The following is a 19,629-nucleotide window of genomic DNA, read 5'->3' as shown; positions in this document are numbered from 1 at the left end:
TTACTCCTATATCTCACTGTTGCCATAAGAATATACTCAGGACAGGGATGCCTGGGTAGCTCAGTGGTTGAGTATCTGCCTTCAGCTCAGGGCATGATCCCTGGTCCTGGGATCGAGTCCTACATCAGGTTCCCTGCAAAAAGCCTGCTTCTCCCTCTGCCAATGTCTGCCTCTCTCTCTCTCTCTCTGTTCTCATGAATAAATATATAAATAAAATCTTTAAAATACATATATATATATACACCCAGGACAGCTTGCCAGAGCATGGGAGACTGGCCTTCAGTCAGTTGATCCACACACATGTAAGAAAGCCCACCAAGATAAGCAGAGTGGCCTGACTACCCCAGATGCATGAGCAATAAATGCTTGTTGTATCATACTAAAGTTTTGTAGTTGTTTGTTGAGCAGCATTGTGTCACAGTCAATAACCGATGTTAGTAGCCTTCCCTATAAGTTGTCCAAAACCTAGAGTTTTCTTCTTTGTCATTTTTTTTAAGATTTATTTTTTTTATTTTTTTATTTTATTTATTTATGATAGTCACAGAGAGAGAGAGAGAGAGGCAGAGACACAGGCAGAGGGAGAAGCAGGCTCCATGCACCGGGAGCCCGATGTGGGATTCGATCCTGGGTCTCCAGGATCGCACCCTGGGCCAAAGGCAGGCGCCGAACCACTGCGCCACCCAGAGATCCCTAAGATTTATTTATTTATTGATGAGAGACACACAGAAAGAGAGGCAGAGGCATAGGCAGAGGGAGAAGCAGGCTCCTCACAGGGAGCCCGATGTGGGACTTGACCCAGGATCATGCCCTCAGCCAAAGGCAGATGCTCAACTGATGAGCCACCCAGGCATCCCTTTTTTGTCATAGTTATGAGTAATAGACTGGGGCAGGTGGGCGGAGGAAGATAGAAGGAGGAAAATGACTTTGAATTATTTTTCCCTCCTTACTCTGATTTTAAATATAGGATCAAATAGATGGGGATATGTTGTAAGATAAGTTAGTAGAAATAACAATTTTTATCTGAAGGGTCATTTATTAGATTGACATTAAAAAAAAAAAAAACCTGGGCACCCTGGTGGCTCAGTCGGTTGTGCACACCGACTTGGTTTTGGCTCAGGTCAGGATCTTGAGGTACTGGAATTGTGCCTGGTGTTGGGCTCTGTGCTCTGTGCTCCATCCTCAGCGGGTAATCTGCTTGAGACTCTCTCTCCCTCTCCCTCTGCCCTTCCCCGTCTCATAAATAAATAAATAAAATAAAATAACACATAAATAAACAAATCCTTTTGTCAGCTGGGAAGCAGGACTGGTAAGTGATGGAGATGAAATTACAAAAGAGGGAGGAGGGGAGAGAAACAAGAAACGTCTGAAGTTTTCCCTAAGGAAAGCCTTACCTCCAGAGAAATATCTCTCCCATTCCAATTTACTGTATCCAGCTTGAAGGGAGCAAGGCCATCATTGTCAGTTGTTAGGGTCTGGTTGATGGTTCCATTTATGCCATTAATCACCAAAAATACTGGATGATTCTTGAGAAGGGAGCCATCATGGCCCCTAACTCTTACCTGGGCATAAAGATTATCAGGGCATTAGAGAGTTAGATTTGGAGTAGGTGCAAGTATAAAGTAAAGTGAGGTGATAAAAGAAACTCAAAGAATACATTTCAGGAAAGAGCCCAGAAACAGGTAAATGTGATTCAAACATTGGAAACTAACATCTATGAAGAAGGGAGAACAAATAGAAATAGCTCAGCCTGGATATTTGCCATGTAGCTAATGAAACTCTAGGACCCTTGATTTACACAGGCCCCTTCCAAGGCTCTCTGTACATTATTTTGCTTTAATTTTTTAAAACAGAGTCCCCTTTTACTCCCAAATTGTATAATCCTTAGGCCCTAAGAAAATGTGGATCACTCTTGGTCTAGAGAAAAAATGACTAAGGATGGATCTAAATGTATCTAAAAATATACAAGGTTATTCTGTGGAGCAGTTATTTGGAAGTTAAAAAATATAAGCTGAAGAGAGGGATAGATTTTTTAAGTATCAGAAAGAAGACAGGCGAGGCACCTGGCTGGCTCAGTCAGTAGAGCATGCACCTCATCTGGGGGTCATGAGTTCAAGCCCTACATTGGGCATAGAGATTACTTAAATAAATGTTTTTTTAAAAAGAAAGAAAGAAGACACTAAAAAAATTTTAAGTCTCTGAAAAAACAGTTTAAGGAGCTGTAAATGGTGGGTGCCTAGGTGGCTCAGTCAATTAAGCGTCTGTTTTTGACTCAGGTCATGATCTTGGAGCCCTGGTATCAAGCCCCATGTGGGGTTTCCTGTTAAGCAGGGAGTCTGCTTTGCCCTCCCCCTCTACCCTTCCCCCATCCCCACTCATTTTCTTTCTCTCTCTCTCTCTGTCTCAAATAAATAAATAAATTTTTTTAAATGGAGCTATAAATGGCTCTCTGTTGAGGAAAATTTAACATTAATCTTGCTTAGATGAGGAGCCACACTAGATGGATAGATACCTTCCTTGCAGGTCTAAAATTCAGATTGATTGGTTGATTGATTTTTAAGATTTTATTTATTCCTGAGACACACAGAGAGAGGCAGAGACATAGGCAGAGGGAGAAGCGGACTCCTCGCAGGAGCCTGATGTGAGACTCAAACCTGGGACTCCGGAATCACACCCTGATCCAAAGGCAGACACTCAACCACTGAGGCACCCAGGAGTCCCAAATTCAAAAACTTAAACATTAGAATATGAGCCCCTGGCATTGGGAAAGGCAATAACGTCACATTAATATTCAAAACACATCTCATGAGATTAAGGGCAGCACAGCCTAAGGAATTTAGAGTATATACTCTGTATGCAAGCTGCCTGGGTTTGATCTTAATTGCCACTTACCAGCTGTATAACTTCTGGAAAATCACTTAACTTCTCTGTGCCTCAGTCTCTTCATCTGTAAAATGAGGCTAATAGTAGTGTCTACCTCATTGGATTCTATTTTTTTTTAATTATTTATTTATTTATGATAGTCACACAGAGAGAGAGAGAGAGAGGCAGAGACACAGGCAGAGGGAGAAGCAGGCTCCATGCACCGGGAGCCCAACGCGGGATTCAATCCCAGGTCTCCAGGATTGCGCCCTGGGCCAAAGGCAGGCGCCAAACCGCTGCGCCACTCAGGGATCCCTACCTCATTGGATTCTAATAAAGATTAAATAAGTAAATGTGTAAAGTACTAAAAACAATGCTAAATTAGACATTATTATATGTCTACAGGAAGAAGGCAACAGTGGATGGTAAAGCATTTTTTTGTGTAGACCAAATTTTAACATACCTTCCCACTGAAGGGAAAATTGGGGTAATAAAAATTTTTGGTGTCTTCAAAGGTTATTGATCCCATTTGTGAAGAAATGTAGATATCCCGAGTAGTATTGGCCTCTACTCCTGCAGAGGGAAACAGACATAGACAACCTAAATACCTGATATCCTCATCTTCATGTTTAACATAAAATCCCTGAAAGGATGGTGCTACTGGAAATATAAAGCTGAACATATTTCTGGCCAAAGATCCAAACAAACTCCTCCTCCTCAAACTTTTGGGGAAATAGGTAATGGATGACAGATTGGAATCTAGCATTTTCCTTTGACTATGAACTATGAACAGTCATTTCCAAACACTAATGAGGGTAAGTCTTAAATCCTCTGAGTAAGTCTGGAATAGCCCTTCTCCTTTCTCTTTTCTTAATGAACCAAGGAATATCCCACTTACCTGTTCCTTCTTCCACCACAATAGCCACAATATTGATGCTGTGGCTGTACATATACCCAGTGAGGTTGAAGGTAGACATGTCCACAGAAGCTGAGAAGCATCCTGCTTTGTCAGTCTAGAGACGCAATCAGGGAGAGAGAAAGAGGATGAATAACCTAACTTTTACTCTCATTTCATAATGTACCATAGAAATTCTCCCCCCCCCCCAAAGATCTTATTTATTCATGAGAGACATTGAGAGAGGCAAAGACATGGGCAGATGGAGTGGTGGGCTCCTTGCAGGGAGCCCGAAGTTGGATTCGATCCCAGGACCCCGGGATCATGACCTGGGTTGAAGGCAGACGCTCAACCACTGACCACCCAGGCATCCCTAAGAAAGAAATTCTTATCTCCATGCTCTAGTCTCTCCACCTTTAAAACAGAAAAACTCAACTATAACATAGTCTACAACTGCATATATACAATCATGAATAACTTTGAAGGTCCAAGATATGAAAGGGGGCAAAGAACCAACTGCAGGGAAGGAAAATCGTACCTTCCAAGGATTTAGGTTAATTTCTTGAGTCTGTGATAGAATTCTAAAAAAATTCATCTGTTTAGAATAAAGAAGACTTCTCTGTTCTTTGGAACTAGGGCAATAAGGGGCACCTGGTTGACTCAGTGGTTGAGCGTCTGCTTTTGGCTCAGGTCATGATCTCAGGGTCCTGGGACTAAGTCCCACATCCGGCTCCCTGCAGGGAGCCTGCTTCTCCCTCTGCCTATGTCTCTGCCTCTCTGTGTCTCTCATGAATGAATAAATAAAATCTTTAAAAAGAAAAAAAAAAGGAAAAAGGAACTAGGGCAATAATTGTGTGAAATGATTTCTACTTTGGGTTTTTTACCACCTTTTTTTTTTTTTACCATTTTTTAATTCTTTTTTCTTTTTAAAATTTTTATTTAAATTCCTGTTAGTTAACATATTAGTTTCAGTAGTAGAATTTTGTGATTCATCACTTATATATAACATCCAGTGCTCATCACGAGTGCCTTCCTTAATGCCCACCACCCAGTTACTCCATTCCCCCACTCCTCTTCCAGCAACCGTCAGTTTGTTCTCTAGAGTTAAAAGCTTCTCTTTTTACCCCCATGTTCATCTGTTTCATTTCTTAAATTCCTTTCTTGATTTTTTTATACAAGTGCTTAGCTACCCATTAGGACATACGAATAAGCTTCTTTTCCACAACCCATTTACTCACCTGTCCAGAAAGGTTTGTGCATCTGTCAGGTAGCTGTTGCTGTTCTGGCTCTGGAAAATGGTAGCTATATGGCTTTTGACACACTGATACCTGTGCTGTCCCTAGCATGGGCTTTCCGTAGGTGTACCTAACCCAGAAAAGCATGAGAAGTCAGAGTTGGGAGATTCCACTTAAGATCCAACCCTCCTTTTCCTAACCACCACTTTCCCTTCTTTTCTATACCCTAACTTCTGAAAGAAATGACAGTCCTTCACTAGTCTTGCTCACATCCCTGCCTCACTCAAAGCCTTACGATATTGCCACTACACAATAAGTACCATCTGAAGGACAGAGATAGTGTCTTTCTTTCTCCTTACTACTATTTCTCCATAGGATTCAATATTGTGTTCTGCATAAGGTAGACACTAAGTCAATAATGCTGACTGAGCGAGCAGGGGACAGTAAGAGCAGACAGGGGGTCCCTGGGTGGCTCAGTCGGTTAGGCATCTGCCTTGGCTCAAGTCAAGATCCCAGGGTCCTGGGATGGAGCCCTGTGTCCAGCTCCCTGCTCCATGGGGAGCCTGCTTCTCCCTCTCCTTCTGCCACTCCCCCTGCTTGTGTTTGCTCTCTGTCAAATAAATAAAATCTTAAAAAAAAAAAAAAAAAAGTAAGTAAGTAAGGGCAGAAACACAATTAGAAAATGTATTCTTGGAGAAGTCATGATTCTGGACCACATAAAATATCTCAAGTCTTAACCACTGCACCCATAATCTCTTTCCTCAAAACATTGCCTTGTCACTCTTCTCAATAAAGCTTTAATCTCCACCAGAGCCAGAGCTTTACTCTTACCTACAACAAATCTTGACTAAGAAGGATTCTTCCACTGTTGATAACTGCTTGGGCTCCACCACATCCACCTTAAACTTAGGCAACACTAGAGAGGGTGGAAACCGAAATGGGAAAGAAATAGGAAGAGGATTTGACCATATAGGGACTGGGCAGAGGGATATAAAAACAGTCAAAATTAAATTAATTAAATTAAGGGGGGATTATTAAGGTAAAATGCTCCTACTAAAGTTATTAGCTGGTTTAGCATGGATTCAATATGAATTAAAAAATCCCTCCCATAGTAGATTTATTTTACCTCTGCTGATTTGGGGACAAGATTATGTCCCACCTTTTGACCTGCTAATTCTCCCACCTACCATATTCTTCCACACTGAAGGTGCCAAAGGCCATGCCCCCAGCCACTGCTACCATATAGGTTCCCAGCATTGCCTCTGGTGCCAGTTGGAAGGATAGGTCTGCAATGCCTTGCTGAGGTACCACTTCCAGCCACTGTGCAATCCTGTTGCTATTTGGATCCTGTGGTCATTAGAAAGAAACTCATGATGTACCTGCCTGTTTCTCACTCTGCACTGCAAAACGCAGGTAAAGATGCAAAGCACAGGTAAAGAATCCCACTCCGTGTTCATGCCCCCCATGGTTTGTGCCCAGGAAGAGCTCCCTGTTGCATTTATAATTTATTACTAAATGAGGGCAGCCCCAGTGGCTCAGCCATTTAGTGCCGCCTTCAGCCCAGGGTATGATCCTGGAAATCCAGGATCAAGTCCCACGTCAGGCTCCCTGCAGGGAGTCTGCTTCTCCCTCTGCCTGTGTCTCTGCCTCTCTCTCTCTCTCTGTGTGCCTCTCATGAATAAATAAATAAAATCTTTAAAAAAATTATTTATTACTAAAGGAAATAAATTTTCCTATAGTTCCGATCCCATTTGGGACAAAAAGCATCCTTGTATTCAAATAATCAGACGGAGTCCTCAAAGGTGTTATTGTCAATTTCAGAAAGTGAGCTTTAGGATGTCCTTTACAAAGAGTATTTGTTTTTCCTACCTATTTAGGGGCAATGCTGAGGGAGTTTATTGTATCTAAGATACTTGAAAGATGGTTTAATAGAACAGGGGAGAGGTTGCTGTGGCCTATTCACCCTTCTAGTCCCTCTCCTTCTTAGCACTTCCTACAGGTATTCCTGCCCTATTCAACTGTTGAGTGTCTATGACAATAGCTCTTAGAATAAGAGGAGTACTGAACCAAGCCTGGTATTCTTATCTCAGCAGTTCAGGACTGAGAGGGTGGGGGGCACACAGGCAGGAAAACAGGCATGGCTTGGGTACAACTCCGGGTGCTTTGTACTGGGGCAGAGTCTTGGGCTCTGGGCCAAGATCTCAGAGCTGTTTCTGGCTTCAAGGTTTAGCACCAAATTCATTTCCCCTTTTCCACAACTGACAGGGAAAAAAAAGGAAACTTCTACTTACCTGCAGTTCCACCATGGAGTACTGAAAAGGAAAATCAGATAAGGTGAGTTAAAGCTGGGGCAGTGTTAAGAATAAGCTGAAAGCAAAAAGTTCACAAGGGCCTCTTTCTTTTCTTTTTTTTTAATTAATTAATTAATTAATTTATGATAGTCACAGAGAGAGAAAGAGGCAGAGACATAGGCAGAGGGAGAAGCAGGCTCCATGCACCGGGAGCCCGACGATGTGGGACTCAATCCCGGGTCTCCAGGATCGCGCCCTGGGCCAAAGGCAGGCGCCAAACCGCTGCGCCACCCAGGGATCCCCCAAGGGTCTCTTTCTTTCTCTGTTATTCACTTCTTTCTTCCTAAATGACTCTTTTGTGCCCTCATACAGGTAACATTGGAACAAACGTTTATTAGCTAAGGGAGGAGGGGGAAGAGATTTCCTCAAAGGGATTGCCAGTCTCCAGAAAATATGAAGAAATGAGGCTTCCGACCCTTCAGCATCTTTTAGTGCTCCAGGACCGAGCTCTACCACAACATGCCTTAAAAGAAAGTATTAACATCTGGAGGCTTCCCGACGTTTAAACCTCTTCTTGGGAGCCAACTATTTCCTTGTCTCCTCCTCTGCTATCTGAATGCCACTGGTAGCATCATAAATTTAATTTCTAAAAAAAAATTTGTTTAAAAGAGTTCCATCAAAGGACTTCAAGTAGATGGATGCTAAAACCACACAGTTAGTGGTGAATAGGTTATTGGGCTAGGTGCCAAAGTGTCACCAAAATTACTTGCTAATTAGAAAAAAAGAAGACAGGAGTACCCGGCTGGCTCAGTCAGTAGAGCATGTGACTCTTGATCTCGAGGTTGTGAGTCCAAGCCCCATGTTGGGCATAGAACTAAAAAATGTTTAAAAAGGGATCCCTGGGTGGCGCAGCGGTTTGGCGCCTGCCTTTGGCCCAGGGTGCTATCCTGGAGACCCGGGATCGAATCCCACGTCGGGCTCCCGGTGCATGGAGCCTGCTTCTCCCTCTGCCTGTGTCTCTGCCTCTCTCTCTCTCTCTCTCTGTGTGTGACTATCATAAAAAAAAAATAATAAATAAAAAAAAAATGTTTAAAAAGAAGACATTCGGGGCAGCCTGGGTGGCTCAGCGATTTAGCGCCTCCCTCAGTCCAGGTAGTGATCCTGGAGCCCCTGGATCGAATCCCACGTCAGGCTCCCCACAAGGAGCCTGCTTCTCCCTCTGCCTATGTCTCTGTCTCTCTCTCTCTGTGTCTCTCATGAATAAATAAATAAAATCTTAAAAGAAGAAGAAGAAGAAGAAGAAGAAGAAGAAGAAGAAGAAGAAGAAGAAGAAGAAGAAGAAGAAGAAGAAGAAGAAGACATTCCTTTACACTGGAGAAATTAGGCTGTCACCACCTTGAGCAAGTAATCAAACTCACCATCACTAATAATGGGACAACCTGACATTATGGGTCTCTTGAAGAATACATTGGAGGTTCACAGCATTACCTAATAAATATTTTTGCTGAATATGTTTAGCTTAAATCTAATTAAGACCTCAGAACTACTTCCAGAAGATAGGAGAACAAGTTCAACTACACAAGAAAGTAATAAATCAGACAAATCAACAATGTTGAATATAAGACAACTAGGCTTCCTCAAAAGTCTACAAGTCATTTAGCCTGATCACTTTCTCTCCCTCTCTCTCTCTTTAAAAAAAGAGAAGTAAATAATGAGAAAATAAGATTACTTTAAATTAAGAGAAATTTAAAAGACCTAATCAAATGTAATGCATGAATTTGGGCAGATCCTAGTTTGAAAAAAAAAAAAAAAACTGTAAAAAAAAAGAAAAAACTGTAAAGTCATTTTTAAAAATGATTTAAGGCTAGGTATTAAATGATGTTAAATGATTATTTTTAATTTTCTTAGGTTTGAAAATGATATCATGATTATTTAAGATGTATTTGTTTAAGACTTTAATTTTAAGTAATCTCTACACCCATCATATAGCTCAAACTCACACTCCTGAGATCAAGATCATACCCTCCACCCACTGAGCCACAGGCATCCCTAAGATGTACTTTTAAAAAGATTCAGGCTGGGATCCCTGGGTGGTGAGCGGTTTAGCGCCTGCTTTTGGCCCAGGGTGCAATCCTGGAGACCTGGGATCGAATCCCACGTCAGGCTCCCAGTGCATGGAGCCTGCTTCTCCCTTTGCCTATGTCTCTGCCTCTCTCTCTCTCTCTCTGTGTGACTATCATAAAAAAAAAAAAAAAAAAAAAAAGATTCATGCTAAAATGTTCAGGAGTAACATGTAAAGATGTCTGCAACTTACTTTTATTTTTTTTATATGTGTTATTTATTTGAGAGAGAGAGAGAGAGAGAGCACAGCAGGGAAAGGGGCAGAAAAAGAGGGAGGAAATCTCAAGCAGACTCCACGCTAAGCATGGAGCCCAAAGCAGGGCTCGATATCACAACCCTGAGACCTGACCTGAGCCAAAATCAAGAGTCAGACACTTAACCCACTGGGTGGCTCAGTTAAGGGAGAGGCAAAAAAAATTTCTTGTGTATTCTGGCTCTTGATTGCCTCCAGCTCAAAATAATCCACATGGCAAAGTTGTGCATTTTGGGCTGGCACATTCTGCTGCCTTTTAGGATCAAGGGGGAGACAAAACTTTCACAAACTGGAGATATACTGACAATAAGGAGACAGAAATAAGACCACTATGGATTGCTAAAAGTTACAGAAAAAGAACACTTCTCAGATGACAAAGTACTCTTCTCACAGAGTCAAGAAGCAGGGGAGGACACCAATTACCCAGAAGTAGGCTCTGGAAAAAAACAAGAGTTCAACAATGCTAGGAAGAGAGCATTTTCAACTGTAAGCAGGCTGAGATTTCTGAGTAAATGGTTGTAGCAACCAAATTAGATGGGCTCAGTTAATCTAACATGTATTTCAGTTGCCTAAGGATAAAATATTGTGTTCTGTAACCTCACAATTTTTCTCCTCGGTTCCTTAGTAAAATTCCTTTAGTTTATTTCAGGATTTCAAATTGGAATTTCAAATTTTCAGTGTTTTAAATTGGAACTTGGAGTGGGTGCTGGCTAAAGAAGTGGCATGAGGAGAAAGGAGTAATTTTACAACAGAAATAGAGAATAATGATGGAAATCAGAACAATCATCAGTAATGGGGTCTAATTTGAGCAGAGGAAAAATAGTGTAACAAGGGTAACTAATGAGATCCACGTTCAGGGAGCAGTAGTCTAAAATAACACTAAACTGTGGTCATGCTCCGCCCTAGTGCTTCCTCCTTTCAGCTCTGGGATTAACAGTCTGTTGAGAAATAAGTAGGCAATAGTAAACCAGATTGATAAAGAAAGCACACAGGTGATAGGAAGGAGCAACTAAAAAGAATTCTAAATTGGGGAAGAAGGTAGTGGTGGAGGAAGCTACTAATCAATAAGCTGATCGCTTCACTGTCTGTAGGGAAAGGAAAGAGCTCTGAGAACATGGAGATGGAAATAAAAATAATGCTTGCCCTATCATTATCTTTAAAAGCTTCATGACACAGCATGTATCACGGGCTGTGACCCAAAGAGAAAGAAGGAAACAGGGATCTCCGAGAGGTAAGTATTTCATAAAAGTAAAAATGACACAAACCCTAAACTGAGATTAAACGTATTGTAATGCTTATGATCCTAGGGATTGAGTTATTCAAGGAACATTTAAGTAATTGCCAAACGTTACCACATTTTTACCTTTGGCACATAATGTAGTCTTAAGAGAATTGCCTACTTTATCAAACACCTTGCCTTGTAGTAAAAAAAAAAGATGGGTCAGGGAGAGGTGCCTGTGTGGCTCAGTCAGTTAAACATCTGCTTTCTGCTCAGGTCATGATCCCAGGGTCTTGGGATCAAGCCCTGCATCCTGCTCCCTGCTCTACTGCTCTGGGAGAGCCTGTTTCTCCCTCTTCCTCTGCTGCCATTCCCCCTGCTTGTTCTCTCCCTCTCTCTCTGTCAAATAAATTTTAAGAAGGAAAAAAAGATGGTAGGGATGGATATTCTTATTTCTTCTTCTTCTTTTTTTTTTTTTTTAAGATTTATTTATTCATGAGAGACACAGAGGGAGGGGGCAGAGACACAGGCAGAGGGAGAAGCAGGCTCCATGCAGGGAGCCCCACTCGGAATTCGAACCCAGGTCTCCAGGTTCACACCCTGGACTGAAGGCGGCGCTAAACTGCTGAACCACCCGGGCTGCCCTTATTTCTTCTTTTTGTTAAACATACTCCTGAATTATTTCTAGTATCTGAACTGCAAAGCCATGTGGTGTCATTCCTGGAGAGAAAGCCTTCAAGTTTGTAAAAATCCTTTTAATAAAACAACAGTGGAGGGGCACCTGGGCGGCTCTGTCAGTTAAGCATCTGTCTTGGGCTCAGGTCATGATCCAGGGTCCTGGGACTGAGTCCCTAATTGCACTCCCTGCCCTGCGGGGACTCTGCTTTTCCTTCTTCCCCTGCCTGTGTGTGCACGTGCTCTCTCTCTCTCTCTCTCTCTCTGTCAAGTAAATAAATAAAATATTTTTTAAAATAAATAAAATGACAATGGATATGAGCATCTCTCAGGAATGTTAACCTAATTGATGTTCTCAGCTATCAACCTGAGAACTGGACACCTCTGTCTGTTTTTAGGAGCAAGGACAAGGAGGGTTTAGACTTTACCCTGAGGCTAGCACAAACATTCTGCATCTCAGAGGACTTTACCTCATCACACTGTTAAAAGAATCTCTTCTTTTGCCTACTCTAGTACTCTCAGGCTGTCCTAGTCCTCTCTCTTTCACTCTTCCCAACTTAATTCTTACCTTGTCATTCACTGGAACAAAGCTGCTGTTCAGGGTGACAATGCGGAAGTGCACTAGGACAGAACAGACATCATTAACAAAGGGGATTTCCCCCTCTCCGAATCTTTCTTCCACCCTTTTCTACTTCCCCACACACACTTCTGAGTCAGCAAAACCCCATCAGGCTTAACTTTAAAAAAAAAAAAAAACTTAGTCTGAAAGAGAGATCAAAGCCCCCAAAGGGTCTCTCTTCAAGGCTCCTGACTTGGAAATGTTAGAATGGAATGCCCTTCTAATAAGGAAGAAGGCACAAAGTACAAATAAGAGGGGCTCAAGCCACATGCCCTTGATGCTTTCATATTCATATACAAGCAGCTTGCTCTAAGACCAGCAGCCCAGTTAAACTTGCCAAATTCCAGCCCAGGAAAAATGTGTACTTTTGTTTCGGATACACACACACTAGCAACTCTACCCACTAACTCCTGCTTATGTAACACAGCGTGTATACAACATCTGTGACCCTTCATCCTTGCAGACCTTTGTCCCTGCTGCCTGTCCCGTAGACCTACCACCAAACCACAAAGCTCCTCTTTCTGAATATGTGCAGTGGTTTGCCTTGTCTTGTCTAATCCCATATGTGTGTCTCTTACCTTCCTGCCCTGGGCTGTAGATAGGTTTGTCCGTTTGTATAAAGATGCCATTCCCCTCCCTCTCAATTAGAACTGTTTTCTTCTCCTCAAAGCTGATATTATTTCCAGTCCCGGACACCCAGACTGTAGCAACTTCTTCTGTGCCACCAGCAGGAGGTGGTACCTGGACAAGAGAAGGGAGCTCTGTAGATTAGGATATTGAGAATGGAATCAACTGAGTTAGATGGGAGTCGCAAGGGTAGGGCCATAAAACAAATTGCCAGGAAGAAGAAGGGAAACAGTATTTAGAGGTTAAAGTCAAAAGCTAAAAAAAGAAATCCAAGGTCAAGGAAATCGTGAATAAATTATAGCCAGGAGTTGAGTTTAAGTTTAGGGGAGACAGGTTTAAAAACCGTGGCAGAAGTAAAATAATGGAAATCATACTTAAAGTTAGATTGCCTATGTCCCTAGGAAGGAGGATAAGAAGGAAGGAAGCAGAGCTGGGGTTGAATGTGTGCTTACCGGAAAGGAAGTGCAGCGTAAGAGCCTCTTCTTCAATCCAGAGGTTTCTAGCAACTTCTGAGTCTTATCCTTGGTCTCCAGGGTAATAGTGAATTTTAAATCATGGGACCCAGGGCTCAGATCCAAACAAACTTTCTGGGTAGAGGGGAAGTTAAGCCTGGCTGGTAATGTCACCAGGTAGTTTCTATTAAGGACGCAAAAGAATTTCAGGGCAATAATGATTCATTCAATGAAAAGTTAAGCCTTCTCCTAAGCACTCAGCATATAGCAGTGAATTAAACAGACTGCTTCTGCCTCTGTGAACCTTATTTTCTATAATGGAGAAACAGACAAATAACAAATAACTCAGTATACATACAGCCTTAAACCAACCATATTTAGGAGGCCATCACTGAGAACCTACACCTAGGGACCAAAAAGGAAATTAATTCTGTTACAGAGACCAGAGTATGAGGAGTCTACTATATTTTAACGTTATCTTTTTTTTTTTTTTTTTTAACATTATCTTTCTTAAAGCTTCCTTTTGGTACCTCTGCTTTTCTCTCTGGATAAAGGAGAAATGGATCCAAAGAAGGTACAGATGAGGAGGAAATTAAATCAGAGGTTATCAGTTCTCTCCCATATTTACACTTGAGAAAAATAGACAAAGAAACCACCTGCCCTGGGCAGCCTGGGTGGCTCAGCGGTTTGGTGCAGCCTTTAGCCCAGGGTGTGATCCTGGAGACCCGGGATTGAGTCCCATGTCGGGCTCCCTGCATGGAGCCTGCTTCTCCCTCTGCCTGTGTCTCTGCCCCCCCCCCCTCTCTCTCTCTGTGTCTCTCATGAATAAATAAGTAAAATCTGAAAGAAAAAAAAAAAAAAAGAAGGCCACCTGCCCTCTGCCTTCAGTCAACTCTGATACCAAACACTTACGGGAGATATTTTTCTGCAATGGCTGGTGATAGGGTCAATATTCCTAGAAGGAGTTGAGCCCACATCCTTGTGGGTGAACTTCCTCAAGAGCAGGAACCAGAAGTCTGCATCCATGCTATAACATATATACAACCCCACAGGAGCTTTGATTAAAGCTACAGCCAATCACCTATTAGAGCCTCAGGCTAGGGTGGTAACCCTAGGTAGGACTTCTGTTCACTTCCTCAAATTTATTTCTCCCTGATACATTCATACTGGCTCAGCCAGTCCTTAATACCTATTCTGGGGAAAACTCAGGGCTGAGTATTCACAGTGGAAATCTCTCAGAACAAATTTTGGACTCCTCCCTTTTTTTCTGGTTTCATTCCAAATTTCCATCCACACTTGATCTTTGTTCTCTTTTTATTATTCTATTAAGACATACTTGGGAACACAGATATAGGAACAGTATCAATAGAAAAGCAGTATATATCTAGTTGGGAATTTAAAAAATTAATAATACTCAGTATTTGAGTGACTATATAGAAATAAGGGACATATATACTCCTTACAAAAGTATAAATGGAAAACTTTTCTGAAGGCAATTTCACACACGTCAAAACCCTTTTCAATTTCTATGACCCAGCAACTCCTGTTTTGGAAATGTTTCTTAATGGGGAGAGAGAGCCTGAATATATGCAAAAGATCTATCTACTCTAAGCTTCTTCACTGTATTCTTTATAATGGCAAGACTTGAATGCTACCTTCAATATGAATTTGTGAGGATACTTTCTGGAACAATAATCAACCCAAATCAAACCAACTTAAACAAAAAAGAATTTTTGGTAACTAGGTGGATCAGACATGAAGAATTGAAGGAACCAGAGAAAATGGAAATGTTATGGCCTGAAATTAGGCATTGACACTGCCAAGACTCATTTCTCTCAATCTTTCAGTCCCCTTGCACACAGGATTTCCATCAAGTAGTGGAGGAGAGGGAGCTGGGAATCCTTCCAGCTCTATGATCCCAAGAGACAGAAATTTCTTATCCAACTCAGAGAAATGTCTGAGAAGGATTTTGTTCCTCCTTTACTCACATGTTCACTTCTGAATTGATCATTGTAGCCAAGATACTACAACAGAGAGGACCTGGGTCATTCTTATCACCCAGAGGCCAGTACAATAAAGTCCTACGTTTGGCAACCCCAAAAAGACACATGAATTGGACATGGGGGTTCTCTAAAGGAAGGAGTCCACTGCTATAGTAAGTATATTGGGATAAAATTCTGAGAAAATCAAATGTTAGGTCTGTTACAATGCCCAATAATATAAATTTGGTTGAAGATTTTGCTATATTAATATCAAGCAATAATACACAGCCATTAAAAATAATATTTCCATGACAAGGGGAATTGTTTGCAATACTAATTGAATGGCAGGGTGGGAAAGAGGGAATATGATACAAAACAATATGTAGGGAAAAAACAAAACAAAACAATATGTAGGAAGTTCCACTTCCACTTAGGATGTAAAAAAAAAACTGGAAAGAGCATTTTTCCATCCCTGATAGTGAGAAAAAGATAGATAAGCTGCAAAATTGTAACTCTTTTTTTTAAGGTTTTATTTATTTATTTATTCATGAAAGACACAGAGAGCCATGCAGAGACATAGGCAGAGGGAGAAGTAGGCTCCCTGTGGGGAACCTGATGTGGAGTTCAATCCCAGGACCCTGGGATCATCACCTGAGCCAAAGGCAGATGCTCAATCACTGAGCCACCCAGGCATCACTATAACTTTTCTTGAACCAAAAAGTTGAAAGGTGCAGGTTAACTCAAGTAGCCTGAAATCCAAGAAGGCACAGTTCCTTCTAAGAAGAGACTGAGTGTTGAATCGTCTCATCTGTGCCAGAACATGGGAGGTATTTAAGCCATCATAGAACCAAGTAAGAACATAGCTAAATTTTTAATGAATTACTAAAGGTCTAGTGTGAGCTAGAGTAACTACAAAAAAATCTCTGTGTGCCACATGGGAAGCTTGTACTTATTTACAGGATGTCTTCTAAGACCTTTATCAAGTGCTCATAAGAAAGACTGCAAAAGGGATGCCTGGGTGGCTCAGCGTTTGAGCGTCTGCCTTCAGCTCAGGGTGTGATCCCGGGTCCAGGGATCAAGTGTCACATCGGGCTCCTACGAGGAGCCTGCTTCTCCCTCTGCCTATGTCTCTGCTTCTCTCTCTGTGTATCTCATGAATAAATAAATAAAACCTTAAAAAAAAAAAAAAAAAGACTGCAAAAGAATGAGACTAAAAAGAGCCTCCCATAGTAGTGCAGACATAGAGGGCAGTATTATCTATCCTGTAGGAAAGGCCTCAGCTGCTCAGACTCCTTCCAAAGGCTTAAAGTTCTGGGGAGTAGCAGTAAATACTGTTGCCCCATTGTTGCACAGGTAAAGACCCACTGTTGCCAAGGGAAGGATAAAGAAGAAAAAAAAAAAATATATATATATATATACATGTATCCCACAGGGAGGGAAAAGAAATAGATCTCAGCCTAGAATTCTATACCCATACTTTTTTTTTTTTTTTTTCATTTTATGGGATTCTTTTTTTTTTTTCAACAAAAAAATGAAGCTAGGAGAAAAAAGCAACTGTAATTTAAAGTACCTTAATGAGATTCTCGTCACAAGCGTTTGTGTTTTTGGAGACTAAACATTGTGGCAGCCCCTCCCCAGCACCCCGGGAAGGGGCAGCCACCCCCCAGAGGCCGGCCAAGAGCTCTCAGCAGAGCTCATTGTAATACTATGATCACTTCTTGGTCTTCAAGGAAACGGCAGGAACTGCGTTACTCCCCAGATATGGTGAGGCTGCGGCGCCTTGATGCAGTCAGTTCTCAGAAGTGAGCCGCACAGTCCTGTGGGACTCCGTGCATGGAGGGTGGCCAGCCCACAACTGCACCTCGGGGATTTGGGCCCGTTCAAGCACATCTTCAGTAAGCCTGGAGCCACAGCTGTCGGGGCCACAGGAAGGGGGGCTTTTAGGAAGCGCCAGGGGGCCGAGGTGCGCAGGGCAGGTGGCAGGTGGGGTGGGCTCAGAACTCCTCGTGCACATTTCTAAGATTGAAGGAAGGGCAGAGGTTTTCTAAGATTGAAGGAAGGGCAGAAAAATCTTTCCCACATAAGACCTGCCACACACACACAAGGCAGAGTTTGATTGGGAGTAGAGGCAGGAATCCTAAGAAAATCTTATCCTCCAAGCCTAGGCATATCAACTGGTGAAAAGGACAAGAGAGACTGAAGGTGAAGAGGACAAGAGAGAACTGAAGGTGAAAAGGACAAGAGAGAACTACTACACCCTCTCATAAGCACCCTAGCAAAACACAACAAGTAGCAGCAGTTCACCCCTGGCAGAGCAAGAATATAGAGAGAGACCATCTCTGTGGTGCCTATATTGTATATAGAGAAGGTTGAGAGCTGAAAGTGGAAAACAAACATTGAGAAAACCCCCCAGCATTCCAGACCCTATCCTAAGTATAAAGCACCATAAGAATTTGAAGCCTATGGTGCACTGAAAGAGCAAACCCTAAATCCACCTCATCTTTTAACTAGAATGACTCCCATCTATCATGCTAAACTGCCTGAGAAGACATGTGTCCCTTTTCAGACATAAAGGCTACTTAACCTAAATTTCCCATTTTACATAAGATGTCTGGCATTCAATCAAAAATTATATGATGAGGTGCCTGGCTGGCTCAGTCAGTAGAGCATGCAACTCCTGATCTCAGGATTGTGAGTTTAAGCCCCATGTTGGGTGTAGAGCTCTATTTAAAAAGAAAAAAATTATTATGACTTACAAAAAGATGCTGATGCTGATGATGACAAAGACAACAATGGTGACAACACCCTTTGAAGATACAAAGCAACTGACAGAACCAGACTCAGGGATAATATAGGTGTAAGATCTACCTAAATGAGACTTTAAAGTGGCTAGAAGAGAGGCTCCTGGCTGGCTCAGTCAGTAGAGCATGTGACTCTTGATCTTAGGGTCGTAAGTTTGAGCCTCTTATTGGATGTAGAAACTACTTTAAAACAAAATCTTTAAAATAAATAAATAAATAAAATGACTAGAAGTAATATGTTAAGAAATGTGATGAAAAAGGTGGACGACATCCATAAACAGATGGGAAACTTCAGCAGAAGGATGGAAGTGACAAAGTCAATTAGAAGTGCTAAAAATTAAAAAAAATAAAGTATCGGGATCCCTGGGTGGCGCAGCGGTTTGGCGCCTGCCTTTGGCCCAGGGCACGATCCTGGAGACCCGGGATCGAATCCCACATCGGGCTCCCGGTGCATGGAGCCTGCTTCTCCCTCTGCCTGTGTCTCTGCCTCTCTCTCTCTCTGTGACTATCATGAATAAATAAATAAAATCTTTAAAAAAATAAAATAAAATAAAATAAATAAATAAATAAAGTATCAAGAATAAGCAGTTCCTTCTTCAGGCTCATAAGTAAACTTGACACAGTTCAGAAAATAAGCAATATCTATCTTATAGATAGCTCAATAGAAATTATCCAATTAAAAAACAAAGAAAAAAAGTGGAAAAAAAATTTAATCTCCTCAAAAAGGGAAGAGGTAACAAATACTAGCTGATATGTGGAGAAAAGAGAACACTTGTGAGCTGTTGATGAGATTATAAATTGGTGCAGCAACCATGGTAAACAGTATGGAGGATTTTCAAAACTTAAAAAAAGAACTATCATATGATATCACAGTTCCACTCCTGGGACTATATACAAAGGAAATGAAACACCAACTTGAAAAGATATCTGCACCCCCATGTTCACAGCAATATTATTTAGACAATACATGAAAATAACCTAAGTGTCCACTGATGGATGAAAGGATAAAGAAATTGTGATATATATGAATACACACACACACAACACACACACACACACACACACACATTGGAATATTTTTTAGCCAAAAAAAAGAAGAACTCCTACAATTTACTACATGGATGGACCCTAAGGGCCTTATGCTAAGCAAAATAAGTCAGAAAAAGTCAAATACTATATGATCTCATTTTTATGTGGGAATCTAAAAAACAAAACAGGTGCCTGGGTGTCTCAGTCAATTATGCATCCAACTCTTGATTTCTGCTCAGGTCATGATCTCAGGATTGGGAAATCAAGCCCCACATCAGGCTCCATGCTGAACATGGAGCCTGCTTCAGATTGTCTCTCTCCCTCTCCCTCTGTCCCTCGCCCCTACTCTACTTCCACACCACATGCACACTCATTCTGTCTCAAACAAACAAACAAGCAAACAAACAAATCTTATAGAAAGAAAGATCAGACTTGTGGTTACCAAAGATAGAGGGGAAGGGGAGTTGAAGGATGGTGGTCAAAGGTACAAGCATCCAGCTATATAATAAATACATACTAGTGATGACTCTAGCAAACACTGCTGTAGGATTTATAGGAAAGTTATATTTTA

General features: G+C 41.6%; 1 protein-coding gene across 1 annotated transcript in view; it reads right to left on the bottom strand.

The window, feature by feature from the left end:
• A2ML1 (alpha-2-macroglobulin like 1) overlaps nt 1-19,629 on the bottom strand; it is a 53,012-nt gene that overhangs the window by 28,215 nt on the left and 5,168 nt on the right. The window contains 11 exon segments of the mRNA XM_038577899.1: nt 1,392-1,559; nt 3,323-3,432; nt 3,758-3,872; nt 4,293-4,349; nt 4,993-5,119; nt 5,821-5,905; nt 6,177-6,336; nt 7,281-7,301; nt 12,117-12,169; nt 12,746-12,908; nt 13,247-13,430. Coding sequence (XP_038433827.1) covers nt 1,392-1,559; nt 3,323-3,432; nt 3,758-3,872; nt 4,293-4,349; nt 4,993-5,119; nt 5,821-5,905; nt 6,177-6,336; nt 7,281-7,301; nt 12,117-12,169; nt 12,746-12,908; nt 13,247-13,430 — 1,243 coding nt within the window.

The sequence above is a fragment of the Canis lupus genome, chromosome 27 (assembly GCF_011100685.1).
Source record: "Canis lupus familiaris isolate Mischka breed German Shepherd chromosome 27, alternate assembly UU_Cfam_GSD_1.0, whole genome shotgun sequence".
Lineage (NCBI taxonomy): Eukaryota > Metazoa > Chordata > Mammalia > Carnivora > Canidae > Canis > Canis lupus.
Note: the sequence above shows the minus strand (reverse complement) of the source record. Positions and strands in the feature narration are given on the sequence as shown.